The 23,766-nt window shown below is 50.0% G+C and overlaps 1 protein-coding gene across 1 annotated transcript in view; it reads right to left on the reverse strand.

Annotated features, from left to right (window-relative positions):
• The window catches only part of LOC113406951 (V-type proton ATPase subunit d 1), a 90,870-nt gene that overhangs the window by 10,272 nt on the left and 56,832 nt on the right, over window positions 1–23,766 (reverse strand). Inside the window, exons 3-4 of the mRNA XM_026653871.2 lie at window positions 3,271–3,449; window positions 890–969 (exon numbers count right to left, since the gene is read on the reverse strand). Coding sequence (XP_026509656.1) covers window positions 890–969; window positions 3,271–3,449 — 259 coding nt within the window. The remainder of the gene's footprint in view (window positions 1–889; window positions 970–3,270; window positions 3,450–23,766) is intronic.

Below are 23,766 nucleotides of genomic sequence, written 5' to 3' on the forward strand. Positions count from 1 at the left end.
CACACTGCTATTCCCTCTGTGCTCCCCACACACAGCTCTGCCAGTGCCCCTCAATGCAGACCCACAGCCCCCATGCCTATTCCAGCCCTCCATGAGGGAAACTTATTCAGAGTAAAGACCTCTTTGCCCTCCAAGGAGGGGGATTCTGGGTTCCAAGTCGCATGCCATCTCCTTATTCCTCTATGCTGCTGCATCCATTGTTCCAACAGCTCGGCTGAGGCGCTGAAGCCTTTCCCAAGCAAACCTTCCCTTTTTAAGAAAGCACGTGACTGGCCCATGATCTCGGAGCCAGGCCCGAGGGAGCAGTCTCTTCACATTGGCTAGGTCAAGCCTCCACTTCACACGGATTCTGTGGCCACTTCTGTCAGCCAAGGAGCAGCCCTCCGCCAGAGCCTGCACAACTCATGCAAGGTTATTCAGAGAGGCGAGGTCAAAGGGTACTTTAAGGACCCCCTCGCTGCCAGCCGGCTGACACCGCAGCAGAGATTGGAAGCCGCTGGCACTAGCAAGCTGGATATAATAGCACTGTGTGAACCAACCTCCAGACCCCCCAGCCTGGCACACTGCTTCATTCCATCCTGGACACAGACCCTGTTCTCGGTCACATTTTAACTGCATTATTGCTCCCCGGGGGAGATGCTTCTAGACGGCTTTACGATATACAGCGAACACACTAACAACTCTCTCCTTCCCCAGCCTGGAAAAGCTGTCTTTGGAACTAGCCAGCTAGGACAGCGCTCCATGAGCGCTCCCCCTGCTCAGCTCCCTCCACACAGAACGACCAGGCAGACAGCAATGCCCCACCCTCTCACAGCACGAGTCACTGATGTTTGTTACTCCAGGAAGCTGTTTCATTAGCTCCTTCCCTCCCCGCGAGGGCCACATTTACCTTATACAGCGTGTTTCGGATGATTTCGATGTTCATTTCGTCGAGGTCCTGCTCGGATATGCAGTCCTGGAAGAAGGCGGCTGAAACAGACACAGAAAGCCATGAGCAAAATTGCAGCGTGCTCCTGCTGCTCCGAGTTGCACACCGTGCTCCCCGGAGAGGGAGTGGAGTGCAAGACCTTTGCATGCAGGAGGCCAGGTTTCCAAAGGCACAACACCCAGCATGACCCTTACGGCTGGATGGTCAGAAGTGCTCGGATTGGGAGCTGAACTCGGAATAATCAGGCCTGTATTCTGGTGCCTAGATGGGAGCCGAACTCTTCTGAAAAAGACTGGCTGTGCCTTTTCTAGTCCCCGGGAGTTATGGTGCCGCAAAGCCGGGGAACCACAGAGCTCTGCAGGAAGGGGCAGTGTCTTACCAGTAGTTTTATGGTGGTGACACTAGTGCCATTTAGAAATCGAATTTCTTAGGGTGCCTTGAGCTGCAAGGCTATTAGGTCCTAGATTCGAGTGCACGTCAGGCTGCAGTAGCAGTTAGAGCGCTTGTTTGTTAGGCAGCACGTCGCTATTCCCCAGGACCGGGCCAGCATCAGCCATGGTGGGGAACAAACGCTGAAGTAGACAAAAAGAAGGCATATGCAATCAAATGGGGGAAGAGGAAAGTCCATATGCCTGTAATGGTGATGGGACATTCATGGGGGCAGAGGATGTTAAGCTTCTAGGAAGGTAAAGAGCTGGATTAAAGACTCTGACCTACAGGAATGTTCTACACCGCCTTGTTTCTCAGCAAGAGAGCGTCATTTTCATTCAATATAAACCCTGGACACTTAGAGCCTAGAGACGGACACACTGCACAGCTGGTCAGACTTTTTTAAATAATGCATTTCAGCTTTGGGAATTTGACATCCTGTGAGACACCCGTAACTGGAGAACACACTTCCCACGTACTACAGTTTGCAGTACCTTCCGTTACACTTGTGGTTGCTATTTGCGTTAAGGGTCCTGGTTTTCATTCTGCTCCCATCTTGCTGCCCCTTTTACGCTAGGGTTCACTTTCTGTTTTCCCACGCTCATGTTCAGGGAACGTATGTCAACGCTTTGGCTTTACTGCAGGTGATCCTTCCTTAGCTGAACACTCAAGACATGGGAGCAAGAGCTCTTGCTATTGGTTCAGTTTTTGTCCAATTTCTTGGCTCCTTGTCTAATGAGTCATTTTCCCATCAACTATTTCTCTGCCTCATCGTCCCAGGTTGTGTTTGTGGGAAGCACTTTCTTTCCCAGCTATGAAAATCTAGGCTGCTACCAACTGTGCCACCAGGATTCAGTCTGTTGGGGAATTGCATCCTTTCTGGAGCAGCTAGAAGAACTGCTTGTGGATCATCCCATCGATTATGCTCCATTAACTCTGTTTGCCAACACTAGCCCCGGAGGCCTGTGTGTCCAGACATCCACTGTGCACAATGGAAGCATTCGCTCATCTCCTCCCAGACTGCTCCATTGCTGGCTTTAGGTCTTGTCTGTCTCTTGCTGGGATAAGGTACCACTGGGATAATGAGTTTCAAGTACTTGTTTCACAGTGGGACATAGACAAGTCTGGCTCTGCAGACCACAGCAATTACCAACATTTAACAAAATTAGTGGCATCTCCCACTGGGAGAGTTACTTTTCCCCTCTACTGTTATGTCTCTCAGCTGGTGAGAGAAGGCTCTACTGACCATTCTTCCAGCCAACCTGTGATGCATAACAGTAACGCTTCTGCTGGTTTCCACATTCTACAGCTCGGTATAAGGTAAGTCAGTTTTCCAACCTGAACTCCTGGTTTATGGAGCGCCGGCTTGTATTTACTGCCTGCGTCAGTACAAGTAAAGGCAGAGAGGAATGGAAGTGGTAGCTATCGGGAAAGATGCCCATAGAAAACTGCCCAGCATACCAACCAAACTGCTCAGTGTTCCAATGGGAATAGTAAATCTGTGCTACAAACTTGCTAAATTAAGTAAAATTACCTCACTCCCTCAGAGGGACTTCAGATTATTTGCTAAACTGCCCTGTGTTACCTGTGTGTCAGTCAAGACGACTAGTGTTAAAAGAAGATTACATTTCTTAACACGCTTCAACTTTCTACCTTCAGGTTTCTGCATAAGACCCTTTGTAGAGCAGCTGATGGGGAACTAAGAGGGTCGCTATACGGCTCATTGAGTTGTAGATGCACAAGATAGTTCAAGTAAGACATACAAGGCAGTAAAACCCACCATGCCTGTCTCGGTGGTTAGACTGTTTTGTAGTCCCGGATTCAGAAACACGGGTTTGTGCCCATCCTAGTGCATGAATGGGCAGACCGGTTCCAAGCCCAGCTGAAAGGCACTTTGAATAAACACTGCTCACCCAGGGGCGTGTCCACCAGGATTGCGTTGTAGAGCTCCGCAGGGGTCTGAGCAATATTCACAGCTTCCATTTGCTCAAAGCTTCCTAGCGGATGGCACTTGGGCACCAGCTCCGCGATGGAGCGCTGGTGCAACGTCCCGGTGATCAGCAGGATGACGTTATCGATCATGTAGCTGTAGCTAGGAGGAACAGGAGAGGGGAAGCGTGTTACTGATACGGACATCAGGGCAGAAAGATGGGTGCACGTGTTGGCTCACAGAAGATACCACGCCCTCTGGAACCAGTCAATGTTGCCTCTTCAGTCAACCTGAAGGCTCTGTAGGAAGTTGCCAGGTGCACCCAGGAACCAGAGAAGCCTCGTTTCCAACACTCACAGGTCTACCAGCCTGGAGGAAGAGGAACCAAGCTTACTCCCAACTTGAGATCATTCCAGCTAGACCCCAGCCATCCACACATCTCTGCCTGCCACTCCCCTCCCTCTCCCAAGCCACTGGGACCCCCTCATGTCACTCGCCCCAGTGCAGACTCCTCCTTTTGTGGCTGTACAAAGCATTGCCTCAGCAAGGCCAGCAGGAGCCAGGGAAACTGATGGGGATGAGGCTGACCAGTCTTCATCCCTCTGGCTGTGTTCAGCTGCTGCCTCTGGGGAAGCACGGTGCAGCAGCAGCAGCACGGGTGCCGTTGTACAGATGCAGCGGGGAGAAGGCAGCGCTCCTGCAGCCCTGTGCCAAGTCTGGCCCCTGTATCTTGTGCCTACTCACTTGGGAGCACATACGCTGGGCAGCCTTATTAAAAACCCAGTAAGAGGAAAACTGCATGTTATTAATCACCATCACCTTGCAGCCTTTAACTCCAGACTGGAGGTTTCCAGAAGACCTGAATTGATGGGTCTGATGGAGAAATCAGTGGGTGTGGGTCTATGGCTGCGTTATTTCAGGATCCAAAGGGGCTCTTTTGTCCTTAACCCATGAATCATTTCTACTGCAGCAGAGGCTATGGTCCGCACCCCGACAGGGGCTGCCTTGTGCTAGGCACTGGACACACAAGCCCCTCCCACAAAGATTGGAGCTTGAAAGACAAGACAGGCCGGAGGGGCGGAAGTTGCAGCAATCAAGAAGCAAGGTCAGGGCTTCGACATCCTAGAGCAGTGGTTCTCAAACTTTTGTACTGGCAAACCCCTTTCACATAGCAAGCCTCTGAGTGCCACCCCCCTTATAAATTACAAACACTTTTTAATATATTTAACACCATTATAAATGTTGGAGGCAAAGTGGGGTTTAGGGTGGAGGCTGACCGCTCGCGATCCCCCATGTAATAACCTGGTGACCCCCTGAGGGGTCCTGACCCCCAGTTTGAGAACCCCTGGCCTAGACAGAAGGAGACGTGTGAGTTTTAGACACTGCCTGGATGCTGGGCTAGAGGGCAGGCAAAGGCACGAATGTGGGTTGGTGCTGCGCAGCATGACAGAGGCAGACAGGGGGAAGGGCTTTGGGGAAGATCGGCAGCTCAGCTGTGGCCATGTTGCATTTCAGCTGAGAGCTGGAAATACACAAGGAGGTCAGGAAGACAGGCTGAAATTTCAATTTGAGGGAGACAAGTGCAAAGCAGAGGCCGACAGAGATGGCAGGAGTCTATCAGCAAACATTGCCCGGAGACGCCCAGGGAGCGTAAGGGAGACGAGGAGGGTGCCCAGCACGGTGCCCTGATGGGCCTCAGCGAGCAGGGAGGATGACTAGGTCCTGAAGGAGCAATCTGCAAGGTAGGAGGAGAACAGGGAGAGGATGGAGCCATAAGATCGCAAGACTGGGATGAGCATGGTGGACAGTCTCCAAGGAAGCTGGTAGGTCCAGGAGGCGGCGTACAAGGATTTGACCGGAAAGAGGCCATCAGAGCCTTTGGCGAGAGCTGTTTTGGGGGAGCAGAGAGGGCAGAAGGCGGATGGGAGTGGGGCTCGAATGGAACTGCTGAGAGCGGCACGCTGAGTGAAGTGAAGGGCAATGGAGGCCCAGCCTGGCAGGGAGCAGTGCTCCAGGCCGTTCTCTGGATGGCCGGAGGGTAAATTATTGAGGGGAAGGGACTTGAGGCGGGTGAGAAGGGGAGGGCAGAAATGGGGCTTGAGGAACCAAGCAGGGAGGACACGGCCTGGCTCTGTTCAAGCACTTCGTTCGGCCTAGCTAGTAGGGCCTGGGCAAGCTTTTCAAGCCCTGCTGAAGCTGGGGGCTGCCATGTCTCAGGGAATAAGCAGAAAGCGAGAGCAAGCAGCATACCACATGGGGTGGGTAACTGCCCCTCCAATTGCCCTCCGCTTCCCCACACGCTTCTGCCTCTGCCTTTGCCTTCCCCTTATGACAACGGGCTTTGCTGGGGCTCTCAGGGACAGTTAAGATTTGGCTCACTTTACCAAGACTACACATCGGCACAACTGCATGACTCTGTTAACAGCCTCCCAGCTTAAAGGCAACCCCTCTCCTGCCTCCACAGTACCCTAGACCAGAGCCCCCTCCCCACTGGAGAGATTAGAACATGGTCAAGGCCACCAGAAGGGAAACCCCCTGCCCCCACCTCGTTTGTAACAGAGACGCAGAGACAGCTGTAACACAGGAGTGTGGTTAGCACTGGATGAGAGGCCACAAGCCATCAAGATGCATCTCAGTGAAACACTCAGACCAAGCCCTGGCTGAAGCATGCACTGCTAGGACCAGCCCAGGCTATACTGTCTGCTTACAAACAAAAGCAACTTAAGACAAGATTTCACGCCACGATTCTCAGGAAAATCCAACAGGTCGTCATATGCCCATCTGCAACGCCCCTACTCTGCAAAGGCTGCCTGGGCTGCACTGGGGCATCACCTACACACAGCAAGGCAAAGCACGCTGGACCTGGCAGATGGCACGCAAGGCGTAAGATCCATTCAGTCAGAAGCCTCCTGAGCTTAACCTGCAACTAGGAACAGGCAGGGGAGAGGAGGATAGAGCGCGCGGATATTGCCAGCGCAAGCACCAATACCAATTACATGCAGAATGGCTCTTTACCTGCCCTAGCTCACCTCAGGTCCTGCTGTCAGCATGGCAAGGGAAGGCTGCAAGGAGTTAGACCCAAACCATCCACAGACATGGGAACCATAACACTTCTACAGCTACTTGTGACCACAGAAACGGCTCCAGAACCGCGCTCGCTCATCCAGCTTTGCTAGAACCAACTGAGGTTGTGCAACGCAGAGCTGGGCTGATGGGCCATCCTTCACACACTGCTCGGGGAGGAGCACAAGTGTGCAAGCACACACCTACACTACTTTCCCACTCTCCATTTTGAAAGTGTCCCTCACCCGCTCGAGTTTCCTGCACCAGTCTCTGAGGAGGACAGAAATTCATCACACGACTTTGGACACCAAATCGAGCCTCTCAGACTCACAAGTCTGCCTATTACTACTGGTCCCAGGTGAAATCAGCCTGGGGACCAGCTTCATATGTGCACAGTGTGTATCCACAGGTCCCTGGATATGTGCACAGAAGCATAGGTGTGCATAAAAACAACAAGGAGTCTGGTGGCACCTTAAAGACTAACGTATTTATTTGGGCATAAGCTTTCGTGGCTAAAAACCCACTTCTTCAGATGCATGAAGTGAAAATTACAGATACAGGCATAAATATATATTGGCACATGGAAAAGGGAGTTACCTAACAAGTGGAGAACCAATGTTGACAAGGCCAATTTAGTCAGGGTGGATGTGGTCCACTCCCCACAAACAAGGCAATGCTCTCAGGATCTGACAGCTCCCGTTCACCGCTATAATAGTAGCACAGGTATCGACCCATCGGGGTGAAAGCGGTGCAACAGGAAAAGGAACTCATCTTTTGTTTGTCTGCAGCTCTCCCGGAGGAGCACATAAACCCAGATAAGACAAGACACATCTGTATGGGACCTAATGTAACGGTCCGGAAGAGGCCAACCGGCCAGCTCTGAGTACATGCCTTAGCGATAGCGTTGGCTAAATATGCGCTGCAGTGCCACTTTCCAGCAAGCCCAGGCTGTGTTTATTCCAGCTCTCTCGCGCTCATTCCAGATAAAACAAACAGGAGGCTCAGCTCTTAGTGTTTCCCTTTCCAGGTGACAATCAAAGCTCTGACTAAACAAGAGACTTAAGCCAGAACACACTGACCCAGTGTTTGGGATGCAGTCAGAAAAGCCTCTCCGCAGCCATGCCTGGATGCACCTGCTTTCCTGTGCAGGGGTCTGGTAAGAATGCAGCTGCCTTCTTGTATACCAGTTACAGCACAGGGAGTGAAGCAGCAGTACCTCCTTTGCCTCTGCTACGGTCTCTTCTACCAGCCCTATGGGGTTTGGTCGGCTTGATTTATTACAAAGAAACAGGATAGCAGTGAAGGTTTCCCTGTGATCCCCAAATGCCCATCTAACAGGGTGTACACGTTTATCTGCCTGAGCTCCCTCCCCACAACTTCCTCTGGGCCTGGAGTGCTTCAGCACCTGCGTACATGTCATTTTTAGGTCATGCTCTATCTCTTGGGAACAAGAGGATTTCCAGCTGGCAATGCCACTAGTCTGGTGAGAGCCAGACACATGTACAACCAGACTGTCAGATGTTACAGAATTCTGCAGCAGCTTCACAGAGCTAATCAGTGCTCACACCTCCACGCCTCAAAAAGGTGCCACCAGAGGATAATCACTTCCCCTGTTTTATTATGTGAAGAACAAGGGGAGCAGCATGTTAGAGTCATATGGGACTGCTCCCTCCAGCATTCCCTTTAACAAGTCAGGTTATGCTGCACCTCGTAAGAGGAACAGTTCAGGAACATCAAGATTCTCAGCCAGCAAGGAGAATACAGGGGCTTGGAGGGAAGACGCCCATCTTCCCACTTGTGCTGGGAAGTGGGCCACTGGGTTGAGGGATTCCCCAAGAACTGTGAGGTGAACCAGGAAAGCCACTGCGGAAGAGGGGGAGGTGGTGACAGCTGTTAAGACAGAAACTCATCCCCAGTGAAATGGTAACAGGCACCAGAAGTTAATTAGGGAGCGTAAAGGCTAGTGTAAGCACCAAGAAAGCTGAATCAAGGGCTAGCAAAAGAGGTTTAGGGAGACCTAAATAAGAACGGGGAGCAGGCAAGCAGCAAGAAATGGGAGAGATTACATTAGACAATAGCTAAACTCTGATGTCATCCTGTAGCGTATCTGGCAATGGGATAGGGTTGTGGTGGGGACTGAAGAACAGGAATCAGGACCTGACAGACACTCTTCACTTAAATCGCTTCCCTTTCTGAAGTCAGGATTAAACCTTCGCGGAGGGCATAACGAGGTTTCCAGTGGCACAGAACAGGAATCTGCCTGCCTGCGGCTGTGAAAGCAGTTGACAATAGACTAGGGGCTTGGCGAGAGGTGTAAAGTGCTGGATATAGAGTCACTGGCACAGCCAGAGGAATACACCCCTGTACCTTGTAGCACATAAGATGCCAGCCGTAGATCACCTGCATCCACAGACCTATAATTAGTCTCTTAACTCAGAAATATTTTCTTGGAGTTCCTTGAGAACCGGTCAGATGTCTGAGATGGAAATTCTCAGACACCAATGTTAGCAGAACAAGGAAAGGGCCAAAACTGCAGAAACCATGGAGACTCACAGCAACAACTGGAAGGGCTCTTTCAAGAACAAAGGTCTCCCTCATGCCAAGTGCAGGGTCTGGAAAGAGACAGTCTCTTGTTCAGCCCAGCAAACCCGCCCCCCGCCCTCCAGAGTTGGTTGTGGGTGTGGGTGGGTGTGGGTGTGGGTGTGGGTGTGGGTGTGGGTGTGGGTGTGGGTGTGGGTGTGGGTGTGGGTGTGGAGGAGAGGAAGGTATGATGCAAGAGGACAGCATATCCGATAGCAAACCACCCCAGAGCCTGCTAACATTTTTGTACAGTAATGTAGGACAAGTACCCGAGCTTGAATTATACAAAAATACCAATTAAATTCAGCCCACAAGTGAAAGGTCAACGATGAGATGTTACACACTGAATAATTCAAACAATTCAGGCTCATGGGGCCATGGCACTGTTTCTCTTGCAAGTCAGCAGGACCTTTATCGCCAGGGCTGGTGTTAACACAGGTGCTAGGTGGAAGCCATCGGTTTTAATTGACACTTGTACTTACAGGTTTCAATGCTGGTGCAACGACACACGGTTTAAAAGGTGCAGCACCCGATGCATGCTGATGGTTACATACAATAAACCCGGAGTCGTGGCATGAACTGAAGCATGCATGTGGCTGCATGTCAGAGTTCTCTCAGAACGGTAAACACTTATACAGCAGCCTTTGCCCAAACGCTGTAAGAAGAGTAGAACCTTGCTCCTACAGCCACAAAAACCACAGGCCTCTGCCTCTTGCACTCCGGATTTCCCACTGCTGTAGTAGTAGGGCCTTTTATCCTGTGTTGCCTCGGTCATTGGAGTGCCGCACAATCACATAGTGGGTACATTTCAGTAATGCATTCAGAGGGATTTTCACCCTTCCCATCCTGGGAAACATTTGAACTAGATGAGGCTTCTTAACCTTTTCTCAATGGTTTGGCATGCACTGGGAGGGAACTGAGCAGGAAACCCTAAGGAATTTAGGAGCTTCACATGGTCTTTGATGCCCCCAGCCAGACTTTGAAAGCCAGCTACTCATTCGCCAGCCTTCTTTGCTCCATAACTTTAGAAAAGAGGCAAAGTTGGGAAGGAGAACAAGAATAAAGTCCAGAGGACCTGCTGCAGACTTAGCAGGGATGATGAATTTGATGGGGACGACTATGTAGGACTGGGACCTAACTTACCCCCATCCTAGGTCTATAGCAGATTTAGCAAACTAAGAAGTCTGCAAGGAGCAGACCTATGCCTGAGGGCAAGAATCAATGAATAAGAACAGCCAGACTGGGTCAGACCAATGGTCCAGCTAGCCCAGTATCCTGCCTTCTGACAGTGGCCAATGCCAGATGCTTCAAGGAGAATGAACAGAACAGGGCAATTTATCGAGTGATCCATCCCGTCGTCTAGTCCCAGCATCTGGCAGTCAAAGGCTTCAGTACACCCAGAGCATGGGGTTGCATCCTTGACCATCCTGGCTAATAGCCTGAACTTATCTAATTCTTTTTTGAACACCATTATACTTTTGGCCTTCCCAACATCCCCTGGCAATGAGTTCCCCAGGTTGACTGTGCATCGTGTGAAGTACTTCTTCCTTATCTATGTTTTAAACCTGCTGCCTATTAATTTCATTGGGTGAACCCTGGTTCTTTTATGACAAGAAGGTGTAAACAACACTTATTCCCTTTCTTCACAGCATTCATGATTTATTGACTTCTATCATATCCCCCCTTGGTCGTCTCTTTTCCAAGCTGACAAATTCCAGTCTTTTTTAATCTCGCCTCATATGGAAGCTGTTCCATACCCCTCATCATTTGGGTCATCCTTCTCTGTACTTTTTCCAATTCTAGTATACCTTTTTTGACACAGGATGGCCAGAACTACACGCAGAATTCAAGGTGTGGGCGTACCATGGATTTATAGAGGCATTATGACATTTTCTGTCTTTATTATCTATCCCTTTCCTAATGGTTCCTAACATGGATAGCTTTTTTTGGCTGCCGCTGCACATTGAGTGGATGTTTTCAGAGAACTATCCACAATGACTAAGATCTTTCTTGAGTGGTAACAGCTCATTTAGATCCCATCGTTTGGTATGTGTAGTTGGGATGATGTTTTCCAATGTGCATTACTTTGCATTTATCAACACAGAATTTCATCTGCCATTTCCTTGCCCAGTCACCTAGTTTGGGGAGACCCCTTTGTAACTCTTCCCAGTCTGCTTCGGACTCTTACCAGTCAATATGGAGATAGCTGACATCCCTAATTATTGAGTTTTCTATTTTTATAGCCGCTCTAATCTCCCTGAGCATTTCACAGTCACTATCACCATCCTGGTCAGGTGATCCGTAGTGTATTCCTACTGCTATCCTCTTATTACTCGAACATGGAATTTCTATCCATAGAGATTCTATGGTACAGTTTGAGTCATTTACGTTTTTTCCCCTGTATTTGACTCTGCTTTCTTTCACATGTAGTGCCACTCCCCTACGAGTGTCACCTACTCTGTCATTCCTATATATTTGTAGCCTGGATTACCATGTCCCAATGATTGTCATCATTTCCATGTTTCTGTGATGCTATTATATAAATATCCTCATTTAATACCAGGCACTCAAGTTCACCCATCTTAGTATTTAGGCTTGTAGCATTTATAGACAAGCACTTATAAAATTTGTCACTATTTAGTTGTCTGGTAGAGGAGACCACAATGTAAGGGACAGATGGTTTGGGGAAGCCAGCTGGATGCAGTGAAGACAAGTCACAGGGTCTCCTAGTCTATGCGAAAAGTAGTAGGTTTTGCAGTGGGCTCACAAAAGCCACAGATCACAAGGCTACAGCTAGTTTGTCACCCTGGCAGACCTCACAAACAGCTTTGCTCATAAGGGGACATTTTTAAATGTTCTTGGCTGGCAAAGCTCTCCTATTGCAATGACTGTTAACAGCAGAACACTAACTGGTAAGCATCATCTCCACCTCACTTTGACCTTCTGGGCAGGCTGCCAAGAATCTACAGAAACAAAACAAAAAATGTATCAGCGTTCCAGCCAAGCGAGCAACTTATCACCTTGGAGAGCCACAGCCAAGAGGCCTGGTATGTGGAGTTTCAGAAACCTCAGCTCCTCCACCAAGGCTAGGTGCACCGGAGAAAAGACCTAGCTAAAAGCAAGTAATGCACCGAAGGAAGGTGGTCCAACCACATGCAATACTGACTGCAACTCCTTCATCTCTCCCCAGTCCAGCAAACACACCCTCTCTCGATATGGCAGACAGACCGCTTGCTAGCCAAACGGCCGTTCTGCCCGCTGGAACTGGCCTAGCCGTGTACTATCACAGCAGTGGCTCAGACTTCTGTGCCCCATTCAGCACCGCAGTGTGTGCCCCACACACTCTATCCAGTCAAGTATACAATATCATTGCGGAGGGAGCATGAAGACCAAACAGCCTTGGAAAGCAGCTTCACTTCTGGTTTCAGAGCAATCCCTTAATGAACCCAGGAGTTCGGTTTTGCAGGCTCAATCTGTTCTCTGTACACTACTATCATCTCAACATACAGAGAGGAAACTGCTACCAGGGTGAACTTCAATGCCCCATTACTACCCCCTCCCTTTTCACCCCCATTCTCCATCCCTCCCTGCACCAGCAGGGTACAGTCTTGCCCCCCTCTGGCCCAGAAGGAATGTTCTTTTCCCTCCCTGTATCATGGCTCACGTCGCAACAGCCGCAGCCTTCAGCTGACAGCAGGAACCAGGCCTCCTACAGAGCTCTGTTCACTACCTAGAAGTCACACAAGCGGTGACCTCCCTGTTACTGACACAGCACCTCCCCTTGGTAATGCTCCAACTCTCCACTGTCCAGGCTCTGAGGTTCCCCCACTCCCCCCAATCGCAACACATGGATGGAATACAGCACAGAGAAGCCAGCAAGTAAGCTCGTACTTTTTCACCAGCCATCAGAACCAGGGCGTTCCACAATAGGCAACTCCCAGCTGAGAGCCAGTCATGGCTCCTTTTCTCATATCACATCAATCCATACCTCACCCGCTGGCTGACAAACGCTGGCCTCTGCTCCAGTGGTAGGCACTGGTTTGTGACCGAGTGCTGCTATTTTCACTAAACTGCGTCTCATACTAGCTAATCCGCCAGGAGTACAACTCTGTCATGTTTCAGTCAATCCACAGGCACCAATGCAAATACCCAGACTTATCCCCAGGAGACATCGGAGGTAGTGCCTTTTGGATTGGTACTGTCCCAACTTCAGTAACCTTGTAACTTTGGAAGATACAAAGAGCACAATAAAATCAACAAGGTAAATTATGTTGTGGCCAGAGAGGATAGAGATCCAAAGGGGCCAAGCTGTGTAAGTGTGGACAGGAAAACCAATGGTGGGAGAATGCAAGGTAACAGGACCTGGAGAGACCATTGGGGCACCAAGCTATTTAGAAACCTGGAAAGCAGCGATGCTGTAGGGAAGGGCAGCAGATTAGACAGGCTTGTAATGACAGACAGCAGCCGAAGGAAAAGACCTAGTGTGGTTCACAGCAGAAGCAACACATTTCTTGGACTCTGTTGAGACTGCACCTAATAAACAGGAGTACTTGTGGCACCTTAGAGACTAACGGATTTATTTGAGCATAAGCTTTCTTCGGATGAAGCCCACGAAAGCTTATGCTCAAATAAATCCGTTAGTCTCTAAGGTGCCACAAGTCCTCCTGTTCTTTTTGCGGATACAGACTAACACGGCTGCTACTCTGAAACCTAATAAACAAAGATGTCAGTGAGTCAGATCGCAAAGCTAGGTGGGTATTGGGCTGAAGAAACTAGCTTAGAGAGTAAAGAGAACCCCACGACTGACCTCGGCCGAACAGCAGTTAGGCTGAGGAAAGGAAGCAGTAACTGTGTACAAATATTGAAAGACGCAAGTGTCCAAAAGAGAAGGATTATTTGAGATGAGCAGAGTGGTGAAAAGAGGTAAAACCAAGCAGGAGGAAAATATGGCGACAATCAGAAAAAGGAGCGTGTTTGACTGTGCAGTCTCCCAAGGGAACCAGACAGAGCCCCATGGCAAGTTTTGTAAACATTAAAACACTGTCAACATCACGTCAAAGTATGCAAAGGAAATAGTCTTAAGTCAGCAAATCACCTATTTTTACTATTCATTCACTAGCCCATTTGTCTAAGTCTAAATCTCTTTTTCATGTGTACGGTGAAATCAACCCAAAATCTAACCCTTCCAAGCCCACTTAGGGCTCAGTCTCAAACTCATCTGGTAATATAGTTTCATCCCCAGTCAGGACAACAGGTTGATTTTTTTAAAACTGCTCTCTGTCCCAGGATACCAGGGAACCTATAAACATTGCAAGTGGCTACAGAGCATGATTAAGGACGGAACATTGGATGACCTGCGTGTCTCATGAATCTTCTGTGACCTCGGCCACACTGTACTGGAACAGCTGCCACATGCCACGGTCCCAAGCACTGTCCTCCAGGAAGGCGTGACGAGGACAAACAACTAACGCAGATCCAACAAAAGCTGGAGGCTGTGCTCAACTGGGGCATAGGAAGGTTAGGGCTGCTGTTAAGGCACAAGATGCAGTGAGGAGCAGAGTCTAGAGTCTCTTAACTACCAACTTCTGCTTGTTGAAGGACACCATGAACAAGTCACTAACCACCTCAGCACTTGGAAGGAGACAAACCTGCCTCACGGGAGTGAGTTTGTTGTTCGGGAAACTCCCAAATGTGAGTCCATGACCACCCTAGCAAGCAACGGAAACCCCAAACCTCCAAACACAGGCGACCGTACACCCGCAGCCTTGTAAGGGAGCCGATCCCCCTACTGCACACTCTACAGTCTGCATGCTGAAGGATGGGAACACTTATCTATGAGAATTCCATGTTCACACCGGATCATAAAGCATATGCGCAAGGGTCAGAGTGAGACTGACCAAGCAACTCGACTTTCAGACCAGGAAATGCCAGTGTTTTACCCTGCAACCTGAACCTTCTTGTACGACTACACACATACACGCTTCTGGGCATAAAACCATGACCTCTGAGCCCAAGCTCACGCCTGCAGGTCTGCAAATGATCAGATTCCCCACTTTCCAGGGCGGACACCACACCCCAGATGCTGTAGCCTTGGAAATGCCTAAAGGCGGCTCAAGGCATGATGTTTTAGTGTCTAGAAAGGCTATTTTAGTGCTTTTATGCAGCCCCTGTATAACCGGCACAGCCGACTCATGGGAACTAAGGTCCTTGGCTCAACAGATAGAGGGATGCAAGGAAAAGTCAGTACAATTACAATTGTACAATAGCTTTCCTGTGGCTTGTACAAGATGTCACGGTTCGGGGAGAGTTCACTCAGCTCCCGTTTGGGATGATCCGTGCACTCACGAGTAACATGACCATCCTAAACTCAGGGTGTGAATTGGGGCACAGGTGTATGTGGCGGTAGAAGGGTGGGGGCACACTGCCACTTCTTTCAAGCTCCTGCCTAGCACTCCAAAATCTAGGCTTTCATTACAAGAGAGACACTTGGTTCCCATAGTGGTTAAACGGCAAAGAGCCAGAGATGCTAGCTCAGAGAGGTGTTCACCGCAGTAGGTGCACATTCAGATGCTGAGTGAGAATTTAAACAACATTAACCATTGAATTGCTGATCATAGCATGACAGAAAAGAGAGGAAGAGCCCTCCTCCCACTACCTTTCTCTCTGATACCTGCGGACACCGCTCCCATCCTGCTGCGACTCCGGCTCTCAACCTGGACATCGACTCGGACTTCCTTCTAGGTGCCCACATCCAAGCTGCATCTAAATCTTGCCGATTCTTCCTGTATAAGAACATCTGTAAGATCCAGCCTCTCTTATCCATCCACCCTCTCATCCAAGCTCTCAACATCTCGTGTCTCAATTACTGCAGCATCTCTAGCCTTGACAAATGCCATCGTGCCCTGCTCAGATCCATTCAAAACGCTGCTGCAGAGATCACTTTCTTAGCTCATCACTTTGACCATGTCACCCCTCTCTTTGCATCCCCCTCCACTGGCTCCCTCTTCTCTACTGCATCAAACATAAGCTGCTGGTCTTTGTTCTCAAGGCCCTTCACAATCTGTCCCCACCCGATCATCTCTCATCCACTGTCAAACTATCAATGCTCATCTCTGATGGCCCATATCACGCATCTCCAGCACCCACTTGTTTCGTCTGTAAACAAGCACCATCGTGCTTTCTCCCATGCTGCCCCTACACCTGGGAGGCACTCCCGTAAACATCCTTCCTTCCTTCCCATCCCTCCTCAAGTTTCCTTTGCTGTAGCATCTACAAAAACATGACAATGGTTAGGCTCCTGGTGAGAGAGAGACCATAGCGCATCCGACTCCGTGTACTCCATCTGTGGTCTCATCTTACACTCATCAGCTCCTTGGGGCAGGGACAGTTTTTGTTGTGCTTGTACAGCACCTAGCACAACGGGGTCCAGGTCCATGACAGAGCCTGCCAGGCATGACACTAATACACAGGTGAAGATGTGCACAGTCCGCTGCTCATTTGGGTGATGGCTGAATGGCAGTGGGAGACATCACCACTGACATACACTTAAGTTCAACCACAGGTGATGGGGCTCAACGCAGGCATTGCTGGATGAGGTTCTCCAGCCAGCATCAGGCAGGTCAGATGAGATGGCCAGAATGGTCTCTTCTGGCCTTAAAAATCTATTAATTTATTTTTCCCCTAGTTAAGGAGGATCCCAATGGGAGCCAAGGCCAAAAACCCAGAGAATATGCATATGAACATCCGCAGCCTACTTCAAGAGACCTCTCAGGAGGGTACTGCTTACTTTGTGGTGGTATTGGTGAGTACCACGACCTGTGCCCCTCATTCTACCCCTGCCCAAACATATGCACTTTTTAAAAAGCAGACCTTTTAGACACACATTCTGCATCTGCTCCAGGCCTCCAATTGCAGGGTAGTGCCACCATGCAAAGGCTCGGTCAATAGCTGGACACATTGAATCCTTGTACACTAGTAAGCCAGGCTGGCGTGCAAGGGATTCTGTAAGGGCTCCTCCATACACCCCTTGGCTCTGTAAAATGGCAGCCGCCTGGGCGAGGCTTTTAAAAGGCCAAACACCGGAACTTGCTCTGGCAATGTATCAGACTGTCACCTTTATTTGATATCTAGCCATGCCGCCAGAGGGTGTGTTCGGAAATCCATTTTCTAGCGCATCTGTCTATTTTGCGTCTGTGACGGTACCTACAGAGACTGGATTTATGGCTTATTACAACAATCTGTAACTCACTAACCCTCTCTTTTTGTCTATGACTTCAGAGGTGTGAACGGGCCGCTCTATCTTGAATGGTCCTAAACAATCTGATCCACCTTACATTTTGCTGTGAGCCGGGAGTAACTTTCCCAGATCTGAAGAAGAGCTCTGTGCGCATGGGCGGCATGTGACTCCCCCACCCCATCCCCGTTTGGGGAGGCTAGCCCCGCCCACCCTGCCCCTGCACCACCCCTTCTGCCTGGGGCCACGCCCCCACTTCCGCCTGCCGGGGCCAGAGGAGTCCCGAGGAGCCGGGGCCAGAGGAGTCCCGAGGAGCCAGGGCCGTCCTTACCCATACACAAACTACGCAGCTGCGTAGGGCACCAGGAAATTTGGGACACCAAATTGCCCCAAATTTCCTGGTGCCCCGCACAGCTGCGTGCTGCTCCAGCAGCCAGCCCGATCCCCCGGCAGGCTGAGCCGGCCAGGAAAGCTTTCCCCGCCCCTGCTCCACCCCCGCCTCTTCCCCAAAGCCCCTGCTCCAGCCCCCTCCCACCCCTTCCCCTGAGCTACGTCCCGGGGGACTGCAGCAGGGATCAGGCATGCCCTGCACTCACCGGGCAGCGGGAAGTGGAGCGACCCAGCCCCAGCCTGCTCCATGCTGCTGGTGAGTGCTGGGGGGGCGGTTCCCCCTGCCCCCTAAGTCCCAAGGCTGGGAGCCAGGAGAGCAGAGCGGAGCGAGTTGGGGCTGGGTCACTCCACTTCCTGCCACCCCATGAGTGTGGGGTCGGGCCCGCCCTGCAATCACCGGGCAGCAGGAAGTGGAGCAACCCGGCCACAACCCACTCCGCAGGCTTGTGCTAGGGAGTGGTTTCCTCCCTGCCCCCCAAGCCTGCTCCTGCCCCCCACAGACCTTGGGCGTGGCCCGCCCCCCCACCCATGGAGGCCTGGGGCCGACCTGCCCCCCGCCCCACAATGTCTAGGGACGGCCCTACGAGGAGCCCTGGGGCCGTGGCAGGGAGCGTTAGCAGAGGTTTGGGGAGGCTTAGCCTCTCCCAGCCTCTATTACACGCGGCCTATATCTGTGTGGCTTGAAAGCTTGTCTCTCTCACCAAGAGAAGATATTACCTCACCCACCTTCTCTCTCTAAAGGTACCTACCCCAAAGTTCCCACCACTGCTACAAATACCCGCCATGCCAGCTAGGAGACGCTATTCCCAGGGAGTAGCATTCTGAAAGAGAACTGTGCATCCGATAAGACATAACACTGGGATTTCAAAAGGCTCTGCAGAATACAAACTCAACAGCCTCCCCCCATACCAGATTCATAACAGTTCATCATAATTCCTAGCCTGGCAAAGCAGTGTACACTCACAAAAGACACACAGCAGCACACGGTCTTGCTATAGCAAACTAAATGTGCACTTTTAAATTCTCACAGCCCCTCAGCTAGCGCTAGTAAGTGGCCTTGTGTCTGGCTGCTCACAGTGAAGTGACAGCCTGTCCACCTCTCCCTTGCGGGTCACATTTTACCCTTGGCCTCACAGCAAAACACAACACGCAGCAACAGTAGAAATTTCTGGCTCACTGAGATACAGCCTAGTCATTATAAGACATCTGCGCTTCCCTTTAATCTGCCCAAGGAATACGCTGCAATCCTGGAGGCAATATTGATTTACTGCTGTTCAGGGCTTCCAGAGCCAGGGAAGCAGAGGGCAGACTGGGTCCCTGAGAATCATGGCTAGCTTTGCAGTCCCACTGGTATGAATATGCCAGTCTGGCAAGTCCCTGCTTGCAGCTTGCCAGACAATCCTATCCTCCTAAAGATGCAAGTGTCATGCACCTTCCCCAACTGGTGAATGGCCAATGCTTGCATAACCCTGGGGAAAGCACCCCTTTGTGTTTACTACTAAGAGGGCAGCAGAATTGGGTTGTGTGTCCCCTCTATTCCCTCCCCAATCCCCCAAGCTCGGGAAGTCCATTTCATTGAATCCATCGATTAGTTCCTCTGTGTTGCCTAGAATTACAGTCCTGTGCAGCAGGACACACTTAATGGCCTTGCACACCTGCATGACAACTGCCCCCATGTTAGCAGGCCTCCAGAGTGTGATTGCCACCCATTTCTCCACTGTCGAAGCAGCTCTCACTTCAGTCTCCGCGCTGGGGCAGCTCTGCACAACTCCAAAAATGTGGCCTTCTGCACCTGAAAGTCCTGCAGCCACTCAGTCATCCCTGGGTTGCATCATGATTTGATCCCACTACTGCGTGCTTGTTTCACTGACTCAGAGCTGTGGCTGTCCGGGCAGCTGGTCAGTGAATGCCTGTGGCATCTGGCTAGTTTCATTCACTGTCCACATCATCCACTCGGTGTTCTCAGTATCCCTGCAACACTGCTGGGGGCTGCGGTTCCACAAACACAAAAGACCAAAGTCAGTCGCCCTGTCTCTAAAACAGACAAGCGCTTAATTGATCTGTTTCACATCTGTGTTTGACAGCAAGATGGCTAATAGAATTTTGCCATGAAAGAGTGGATTTGGGGATGGACCAGAGGGAAGTGGGGGAATTTTAACCCAAACACCCACAATTCTGAGCAGGGTGTTATCCCACAATATGCTACAATTCTCCACAACATAATGCACCCGATGGTGGTGACTGAAACACTGGGAAGCAAACCCACAGTGCCACGTGTCTTTTGCTGGTGCTACCTGGCACTGTGAGGACATGCTGCACTGGCAAAGGCAGCCAAATGGGAACACTCTGCCCAAAAAGCCGTTGGCAGAACTTCTGCCGGTAAGACTTTCTAGTCTATACTAGCACTGAACTGGGATATTCTAAAGCGGTCCAGGCAGAACAAGGTATTTGACCTGCTCCAAGCTGGCACCCTCAGGCAGGCCCTTGGGATGTTTGACATTTTACAAGCATGCATGGACAGCGTTTTACAAGTGTAAAAGATGCTTGAATTGGTGCTGTAAATCCAAAAAGCAGCTAGTGTGATGTGGCTTTAAAGGAGCAGAAAAGACAAAAGGAAGGTGTCGAAGAGCCTGATCTCCTGGCATAAGAAATCGATCTTGCAGAGAAAAGTTGGACACAGCATTGCCCCATATCAAGAGCCAGACGCTGAGGTGAGCAGGCAGGCCGGGGAGAGCAGCGCACCTTTGGGCTCTCAGAGGGCTTGCAGTTAACATGCCAAGCCCTGCTCTTGGTACTGTAATAGCACGTTACCAAGGCACAGTGTTGTTTGCTAAAGAAATAACTTGAACTATACTTTGCTCTGTATTTACCAACTACCACAGGTAATGCTCTCTCAGCTTACTTTGAACTGAATTATGTAATTTTATTGCCCACTGTACCTTGGTGAAAAACAAACATCACCAACCTCGTGAGTTTCTAAGAAATAAGCAATGCAGGTGTATTGACTGAAGGATCAGGCCAATTCTCCATTTGTGCGCTGAAAGTTTGGTAGTGAAAAAGTGTAAACTTTCCTCTCATCCTGCACTTGTCATACAGTTCTCCCCCTCGGAAGGGACGTGAACCCTCAACAAATTCCATGGCCCTTTTCTAAAGAACTGACAGCCACTGTAATAGCAAACTGGAATGCCTGCTCTCTTACCCATCGGGAAAAAGAGCTCCTTTAGTCATCGTTCAGTTCTAGAGGCAGCTGGGTTATACAACAATTTCCAGCACATAACGTGGAAGCTCCTTCCTAACGTCCATGAAAACGTAGTTTCCTTTGGACAGATGTGGAAGGAGTGGGGTCTCTGCCATTCAGGAGGGCATTCTCAGAGAACTGCTGCTACAAGCCTTTCCAAAACCATTGGCTGTATGCAAATGGTTCTGAGACAGTGTTGTTACTTCTTCCTTCAAAGTCCTTGGATCATCTTCCACAGTTCTCCTGAACAACCCCTCTTCAACCAGCTAAATCAGCCTCTTCATTTCTGCCAAAGTGGCTTGTAAAGCTTTCATTCCAAGATCTGCAGAGCTCTTGGAATGTTTATTTTCATCCCCAAACAAAGATTCAAATCCCTCTTCTAACATGTTCTGCTTTTCAGTCAATATCTTTGTTCGTATATTATGGGAAAGAGGAATCGGGAGTTCCCAGCCTCCCTCGCTAGCTTGGACACCATCCTGTCCCCTCACACAGAAGCCTTCCAGGCATCTCATTTCCCTACTGCTACTGTCTCCCTTTCTGAAGTACGGTGACTGGAGCCGAACAGCCTTCCAGGTGAGGTGTTAGAATGGCACAGCAATGCTCTCTGCATTCTCCACCCCACTCCTCACACACAGCGAGACTGCTGGCTCGTCGTGAACGCTGCAGCGCACTGGGCGGCAACGCCAGGTCCCTTCCCTGGGTGTTTCTTAGAACCCAGGGAGGAGAGGCCTTTTAACCGAGCCTCAGTCTTCTCCAGAATCAACTAGCCTAAATGACTGCACAATTTGACAAGTTAATCACCTTACTGCCCACCCCTTTTCAGATCTTTAATATATTAAGCGTGGCTCCTAGGTGAAAGATAATGCTCTGTCCCACAGAAAGGGGGCTGTAGGACCAGCCAGAGCAAGGGGATTCCACACCACCTCCAACTCCAGGATCTACCAAGGAGGCAGGGATATACGTATCTCTAGACATCAGGAAGGCACTGACAGAAGAGAGACAATGGGAGTTCCGAGCAAAGACGGCAGTTCCATTGACGGAGGCCCCAAAGTAAGGAACCTGTCTATTACAGGGAGTTTGACCCCACCAGGTGACTCTGCTTTGATGAAGACATTAAGCTATGCAAATGCAGCAGGCAGTTTGGGAGAGTTAACCTTAGGGTCTGTAGCATCAGTGGTATCTGAGGAAATCCACCAATGACAGCCCTATGTTACAGTGACACACTAATCCACTTCAGAAAAGCTTTTAGCCCAACAGACAACCTGGTCAGGTTAAAACGGACTATTCGGGAGCTATCCCAAACAAACAACAAATAAAGAATCTATCCAAAATGTATACTAGATAGATTCATGGAAGATAGCCATTGATGGGCCTATTAGCCGGGATGGGCAGGGATGGTGTCCCTAGCCTCGGTTTGCCAGAAGCTGGGATTGGGTGACAGGGGATGGATCACTTGATAAACTGTCTGTTCATTCCCTTTGGGGCACCTGGCATTGGCCACTGTCAGAGGAGAGGATACTGGGCTTGATGGACCTTTGGTCTGACCCAGTATGGCTGTTCTTATGTATAAAGGAACATTTAAATAAAAACAAAAAACACCACCACAGGACAGTTTGTTCTTTGTATTAGCCTGACAGAACAAAGTCTTTACATAAAGTCAGTGTGGCAGAACATTGAGTATCCCGCAAGTCTATTATATATATATATATAATGTTGAATTCAGGAAGTGGTTTTGCTACTTCAAGTACACTTAATACCTGCGGTAGCTGCCCTACAACATGACTCTATAAATACTCTGAGCCGAACAGTCAGCTATTTGTGTGGGAGCTAGGATTCTGACAGCCAGCTTGTGCCTCTGAGTCTGAAAGTTGTTACAAAAGGCATAAAAGACTCAGGAAGAGACACTCCCTGCAATAAGAGATTGATTATCGACCACAGAAGAGTTCTAGAACAAGGTGATTTGCCCTGACGAGACGCTATCAGGAGTTTGATCAGAGATTGCAGTCAACGCCTTCTAAGAACAGTATAAAAGTTAATCTCTGGAGTCAGAAATCATCGTCTCCCTAGTAACAGACAAGGATGAAAAACTACACTCACTAAGGAAATAAAACAAAATGAGTTTACAGTGGACACATCAGAAAAAAGGGGGGGGGGGGAAAACAGTCAAATTTCCAACATGCCCTGTGTTGAAAGACTATCACAACGAACAATGGCCCTCCCACCACGTGGAAGTCTCTAACTGAGAGGGGCATTTCCTGAGACACAAACAAATCACTGCTACTCCCCTAAGTGGGAGGAGAAGAGAACTACTGCTGGATGGGCAAAAGCAAGGATCTGGAAGTGACACCAAGGGACTCCCAACGTTTAGACCTTTTGCCTAGAATCACTGTTGAACAAGGACATTTCCGGTTTAACCTTGATTCTGTGCTTTTAACAACAGAAGGGGTCAACCATTCTCCCCACCTCTTTGGGCATTACGGACCTGAACCCTCTGTCCTCAGTAGGGGCTCTGCAGACTCCCCACCTCAGCCCTGAACTCTGTCCATTCTTCATGCCTTCTCTCCCCTTTTGGGGTAGATTTTCAAAGACACATGAGAGTTGGGCACCACCTACTGACAAGCTGCACTTTGAAAGGCACAACGTCTCCCTCTTTGCCGTCTCTTCCCGCTTCCCGTCATCTTTATGCCTCATGCTGCTCCTGCCCCTCTTCCAATGCTTCAAGTGCTCTCTTCAAACCCCACTTCACTTCCACCACTCACCACAATCCCACGCTGTCTGCACCTCTCCCCAGCCACATCCCCCTCTACTTCAGCTCAGCGCTCCCAGGACTCACTTCCGGCACAACGTGACTTACGTCCATTCCTTCCCACCCACCCCAGTGCCTGTTACCTTTGCTTGCCATGTTGGTCTATTCAGATGGCCGGCTCTTTCGGCCGGGCCCACCCGGTATCAACTCTCAAGTGCCACATGCTGAG

Source organism: Terrapene carolina, unplaced genomic scaffold, assembly GCF_002925995.2.
Source record: "Terrapene carolina triunguis isolate 2854851 unplaced genomic scaffold, T_m_triunguis-2.0 Scaffold166, whole genome shotgun sequence".
Lineage (NCBI taxonomy): Eukaryota > Metazoa > Chordata > Testudines > Emydidae > Terrapene > Terrapene triunguis.